Source organism: Crocuta crocuta, unplaced genomic scaffold (genome assembly GCF_008692635.1).
Source record: "Crocuta crocuta isolate KB4526 unplaced genomic scaffold, BGI_CrCroc_1.0 scaffold8, whole genome shotgun sequence".
NCBI lineage: Eukaryota > Metazoa > Chordata > Mammalia > Carnivora > Hyaenidae > Crocuta > Crocuta crocuta.
The window spans coordinates 40,314-46,638 of NW_027532162.1; the positions used below are offsets into that span (position 1 = coordinate 40,314).

The window sequence follows — 6,325 nt, forward strand, 5'->3', positions numbered from 1 at the left end:
AGGGCAGGGGGAAGGGGGGAGCCACAGGGGCCCTGCCCCTCACACCAGGGGGCGGTGCCACACGGGGCCAGCCCGAGGCAGCAGCAGGGGCACGCTGTCCCTCAGGCCTGGAGGCCACCTTTGCTGAGGACTAACCCCTAGAGGGGCTTCTGGGCTGACCCCCGAGCCGGAGCCCTCTTCCCTCCCCAGGCCTCACACCCCCAGCTCCTGGACATGTCCCTGGCCACCTTCTGGGCAGCTCAAGCCCAAACCTGACTCCTCCCTCCTGCCCAGGGGCCTATAAACTTCCTGCCCCCAGCTGGGGGTCCCCCTGACCCCGCCCTGCCATCCTGCCCCCAGCTGGGGAACCCCTGAGCCCGCCCCGCCCTCCTGCCCCCAGCTGGGGGTCCCCCTGACCCCGCCCTGCCCTCCTGCCCCCAGGCTCCCGCTCGCCTTCCTCCTCCCCTGTCCCCTCCACAGCCACCTTCCTCCTACTGTCTCAGCCCCCACCGGTCCTGCCATCTTTCTTCTGCAGAAACTTCCCAGTGCTCCCAGCCGGCTGGAGAGGAAAGGCTGGTCTTGTCCCGTGAGCCACAGGCCCCAGAGGCCTCTCCAAACCCGCCCCGCCCCGCCCCCCGCTCCTCGGACTCGGCACGGTGCCCTCATCTGCACCCAGAGCCTGGATCCAGTCCCAGCCAAGGCTCTAGCACCAGGACGGATGGGGAGGAGGCGGGGAAGGACCCCAGCTCTAGAAACCTCCCTCCCAGCCCTGACACCCCATGCCCGAAGCAGACCCCAATTCCACCCCCCTGGGTGTTCAGAGGCTGAACATCCACCCGTGGGAGGGGGAGGCGGCCCCTTGGCCCCCAAGCCGAGACTTCACAGGGATAAACCAGGCCCTGGGGAGAGCAGCCTCGCCACGCACGCACGACGAAGCAGTGGAGCGCACCCGAAAGATGGCCCTGGAAGCTGCAAACGTTTAGATTTTTGGAAAAGGCTCTAACGACGTTTAACTTCAAAACTAAAGATGTGCCTCCAGACTCCGTGTCTGACTTGTGCGGGAGGAAGCCTGCCGGCAGGCTGACCCCAAACACAGCCACAGCCCAGGGCTCCGGGCACGCCCTTAGCCAGCCCACGCGCACCCACAGGGGACTGGCTCAGCCCGCCCTGGGCGCAGGGGCTCCCGACCCCACCCACCTGGGGCTGGGGTTTCTGTCAGAGGATCTGACCAGACAAATCCCAACAGGCTCCTGCTGGGCAAACTGGGCAGAAGCAGAGAGGACACCTAACCACAGGCACACACGTGCATGCAAACACGTGCACACAGAGACGCGGGTGCCCATTACGTCCACGTGTGCACACGCACAGGGCCCGCACGACAGCACTCGGCCCCCCAAGGGGCCACAGCAGGCAGCCCTGGGTCCGCGTCCACACTCACGTTTGTGTTATTTAACACACCCTGGAGGGGCACCAGCTCTGTGCCAGGTTTGTGCGGCATGGACGCTGCGGTGAGCTACCCGCAGGCCGCGGGAGAACGCGGGTGCACGTGGCCAGGCTGGCCGCCTCTGCCCCCAGTCCAAGGCGCAGCCCCTCCTGCCTAATCTGTAGCACAAGCCTCCGAACAGCCCTGTGCTCCCCGCCTCCTCCCTCTGCCCGTACAGAGGCCCCAGCCTGCCTGGCACCCCTGCCGGCCCCCAACGCCCCTCCTCCTCCCGGGCGCTCGGCCCCACGGTCCCCATCCTGTCCCCAGCGCCACCTCTTTCGGGTTTCTCCCCTAGGGAATCATCTGGTCCCACTTACATGTGTGTGGCCAGTGACCCCCCCGGACTGCTGACCCCGGGGGGCAAGGTCCCTGCGTGGCCGTCCCAGCCGGGACGCGGCGGAGCTCCATCACAGCTCTTAAGTCACGAACGTAGGAACGAAGGCAAGGACAGTGCAGAGGGAAAGCCCGGGCCCTCGGGGAGCACAGTGCAGGGAGCGGCGAGGAGGGCTGGCGGGCGAGGATAAGCAGGTGAGGGCGCCTGAGGAGGGGCTGGGATGCGGCACGGGGGGTCCCGGAGAGCCCGGGGGGGCAGGGCGAGGCTGGGGCCCGGGTGGAGTGGTACCTGCGGGGGCCCGAAGCACAGGGGAGAGAGGGGAGGTCAGGGCTTGTCCCTGGACCACGATGGGGACCCTGGCGGGAACCCGAGTGGAGGCAACCGAGGACGACGGGTTTGCTCAGCGGCGCACGGGCTGGGCTGCCTCTGTGGTGTCCGAGCAGACTATGGACGTGGGGGCTGGAGGCTGGGGACAGGCAGGCATGGGATCCACGCCGGGGTGCGGACAGGACCCCAGGGAGGTGCAAGCGGCGGACGAGCCCGGTGCACTCAGGGTCCGGGCAGAGAGAGAGGCCGCGGGGGTGACGGCACCCCCGCGCGAGCTCCTGGAGCCTCCGTGTCCCCACACGCCGGAGGCCAGCAAGGAGGGCGCCACGGGCACCCAGGCCGGGCCGGCCCCGCACGGAGGCCTGAGAAGGCCCTGCTGCTGCCCGCTCGGGCTCCACTGCTGGCTCGCCAGAACTAGGGAGCGGGCCCCAAACTCCCTCCGAGCCCCCGACCCCCTGTCCCCGGAACCCAGAAGCCTCTCCACCAACACCTGGGGAGGAGCCAGCAGAGGGAGGCCCGGTGCGGGGGGACAGAGCCAGGCAGCGGGCAGAAAGAACACCCAGAGGCCCAGGATCCACGCCCCTCATCCGGCGCTGCCTCCTCCAAGAGGCCCTCCGGGCCGCCCTAGGGAGCCTGGCAGAACCATCAACATGCCACCCAGCACCGCGCCGGGGGCCACAGCAACAGCAACCAATGCGGTGAGCCCGGAGCCAGCACACTTCCGGGTCGCCTCCCACGACAGAGCGGGGGTCACGTCCCACACCAGCCCCGAGCAGCAGCCACGTCCATACCCACACGAGCGCCCACAGCTTCGTGCGGACTGAGTGCCGTGTTGTTTATACTGGTACTCGGTCTCCAGAGACCAAGACCCCTCGTGACCCGTGAGGACGGTGCGAGGCTGCAGCGTCGACGCCCATGAGGAATGTTCTGGCGCAGCTGCGGCAGCTGGTTTCCGGCCGCCAGGCTGCTGCTTCCGGACCAGGCACAGCGGGGCAGCGGCTGTGCTGCCCGAAAGGCCCCAACGGAAGCCAGGGTCTTACAGAAGGCACGTGCGCACCCCGTGCAGGGTCACCAACTCGCTCTCTCCGGCCTCCAAAGGCGTGAAGAGAAACATGGGGACGGACAGTTCCAGATCAAAAACACCCAAGAGGCCCAGAGACCACACACGACGTGGGAACTTCAGGCCAGTCAGGGGGCCTTGGGGAGAAGCCTGGGTGTCCAGACGGGGTCGGGCCTGCCCTTGGGGGAGGAACACACGTGTGCTGCCCCCGTGAATGTGCACATGGCCGGGACCCCCGTCAGTCCGCAGCCCCGCCCCACGCGTCCTGGGGAACAGGTAGCAGCAGCCAGGTTTGCACAAGGGACCCAGGGCCCGAGCAGCCAGTGTGCACCCAGGACACCTGTTTCCCACTGAGAGTCCCACAGTGGGTGGCAGGGGGCTTGAGGGGCTGGGGGCAGGGGCCACAAGGCGTCAGGGCTGCGGCAGACGACTCCGTCACACCCATGAAGGCAGGCAGGGCAAAGGGCCCCTTGCTAGGGTGACACAGGCTCGTCCGCCTCCTTCCTCCTTGTTGCCAAGTAGTCAGATGTGTGAGCCCCATGAAAGCCAAACTCAGACCCCAAAACCCAGGGCCTGAGAGAAATTCCTGATTGTCAAGCGCACGGAGCCTTGGCTCCACCAGAAAGCCTCCTTCCCCCCGCAGGGTGCTTCAAAGGGCTGCCCTGGACAGCTCTCGTGGTCAGTGCTGGCCCTGTGGCTCCCCACGTGGCTCGTGGCCCGGGTGAGGTCCCCAGCCAGCAAGAATATGGACAGATGCACTTTCCAGCACCTTCCAAACGTGGGTCCCTGACACCTTAAGAACCTTATAGAAGCCTAAGCATCTTCCGGTCAGAAGGCTCCAACGTGCGGACACGGGAACCAGCCCCGTGCGCACACTCCGGCCTGTCCACACCCAGCGCACCCGGAGCCTCTCACCAGGTGTCCTGCAGCAGCAAGTCGGCTGGTGTCCCCCCTCAGCCCCCTCCGTCCTTCTCAGCCCAGAGACACCCCCCCCACACACACTCACCTGCAGCATCAGCTCGCACTCATCGCGTCCCACAAAGATGAGCTCCCGTGGGAGCCGGTGGCGGGTGCCGCCGCTGCTCACCAGGAACCAGGACGTGACACTCATCTTGGCGCAGGGAGGCCCGTCTGGCCCTGAGGGGAGGAGGCGTTGGGCAGGCGTCCCTCCCGGGCCCCCACTCCAGGGCCCCCACGCTGAACCGGGGACCTGCTTCCCTGGCTGAGGGCAGGAGGGCCAGGGGGAGACAGCGGAGGACAGGGGCCCGGAGCCGTCAACACGCCTGTCACTCTGGTCTTGCCGGCCACCACAGCCAGCCTGCAGAGGTCCCCAGGCCAGAGCCAGGCGGCCAAGGGATCTGGTGGCCCCTCCAATGCCCAGGAGGGAGGTGCTTTGGTGCCCAAGGTCCTGGGGCCATTGGTGGAGGAGGGGTGTAAGGGACTGGTACGGTCAAGACAGTCAGGGAGGCAAAGGCAGGTGTGCGGGCACAGTGGGGGCAACGAGGTCACCAGTGTCACCCTGACGCCAGGCCCTGGGCAGCTGGAAGCCCCCACGCAGCCAGCACGCACCGTCACCATCACGCAGCGCCCCGCCCCTGGGGGGCCCCGGAGCCAAGCTGCGCCAACACAGCAGCTCAGGCGCGTGGGCTCCAAACACGCACACGCACTCACGGGACACACGTGCGCACACAGACCGCACACACCTGGGGCAGGCCTACAGGCGTCCTGGCCCCTCTTCTCTGCACAGACACGCACACTGCTGAAACACACACACGCACATGCGCACACACACGCACACGCTGGGGCTAATCGTACCCTGAGCGCTGCGCGCCTGGGCTCCGGGATGGCTGTGCGCTGCATGGGGGCTCCCTCCGGCTCGGGGGGCAGGCAGCAGGGCTGGGGGCTCTGAGGAAGTGTGAGTGTCCCAGGGGAAGCAGCAGGGGAGAGGGATGGGGGGCGATGGGAAGCTGACATGTGAGCAGCACCAGGAGGTGGATGTGCACGTCTGGCGGGCCGTGTTCAGGCAGGGGGACAACCAGCGCGGAGATGCGGGTCCCAAGGCCGGGGGGGACCTGCAGCTGGAGCGGGGGGGGGGGGGAAANGGCGCGGGTCCGGTGGGCGCCTGCGCGGCCAGCCCTGGAGGTCCTGAGGCCACGATGTGACTAAAGCACACAGCCTGGACGAGAGGTCAGCAGACGGGGGTGCAGCAACAAGGGGGAGAGGGGGTGGTGCCGACACCCTGGTGGAAACAGATGGGTCCCCAGGCCCTGTCCCTTCGAAACCTGCACCCAGGGGCCCAGGCCTCAGCTCCCTTCTGGGAGGACAGTGGGAAAGGCCAGTACCAGCACACGCCAGTCTGAGAAGGCCCCAGTGACCATGTGTCCCACCGCATACCCTCCCGTCACCTGGGCAAGCAGGTGGGAAGGCGTGGGAAACCCCAGCCCAGACGGCAGCCCCCGTCCACCTGAGCCCCCTCCCTGGGGCCCCAGGAGCGTCCTCAGAATCCAGCCAGAGGGGCAGGAGACAGAGGCCGACGGGGTGGGGACCTCCACGCCCCGGGGGGCCTCCCTCATTAGGGCAGCCGGGGGAGGGGACAAGGCCCTGTCTGGGAGAGCCCCCACCCCATCACTGCATTCCCCAGCCTCCACATCCCACACTCTTCCATCACCTGCTACGGCTCCAAAAGGCAGCGACCCCACCCAGAGGAGGCCACAGCCTCGGCTCACAGTAAAGGGAGGCCAGGCCCTCGGAGCCTGGCTATGCAGCCGGCCGCAGGCGGCCCACCCCTGCCACCAGCAGCCCATCCTAAAAGGGCTCAGGCCAGGGGAGCGGTGGACGTTCCCCGGGTCGGGGCTGGGCTGGCCACCACCGTTGCTAGGAGGGAGAATAATAAACACCCCAAACTTGTCCCCCCGGCCGCCCCAGCCAGGAGGTGAGGAGGGGAGGTGGAGCCGCCCGGGGGCAGGGGCCGCGAAAGGGAACGNACGGAACGGAGGCCGCGAACAGGCCGGGAGAGGAGGCAGGGGCAGCGGAGAGACGGCGGCGACACGGGAAACGAGGAGGAGGGAGGGACCGCGGGAGGAGAGACCAGGCCAAGCGGCGGCCGGGCCCGGAGGGGGAGGGACAGGCGCCCTCTGACTCA

The 6,325-nt window shown here is 68.0% G+C and overlaps 1 protein-coding gene across 1 annotated transcript in view; it reads right to left on the reverse strand.

Annotated features, from left to right (window-relative positions):
- CEP170B (centrosomal protein 170B) overlaps positions 1 to 5,192 on the reverse strand; it is a 21,591-nt gene extending 16,399 nt beyond the window's left edge. The window contains 2 exon segments of the mRNA XM_077776529.1: positions 4,190 to 4,320; positions 4,999 to 5,192. Coding sequence (XP_077632655.1) covers positions 4,190 to 4,294 — 105 coding nt within the window. The 5' untranslated portion in view covers positions 4,295 to 4,320; positions 4,999 to 5,192.
- Positions 5,193 to 6,325: the final 1,133 nt, after the last annotated feature.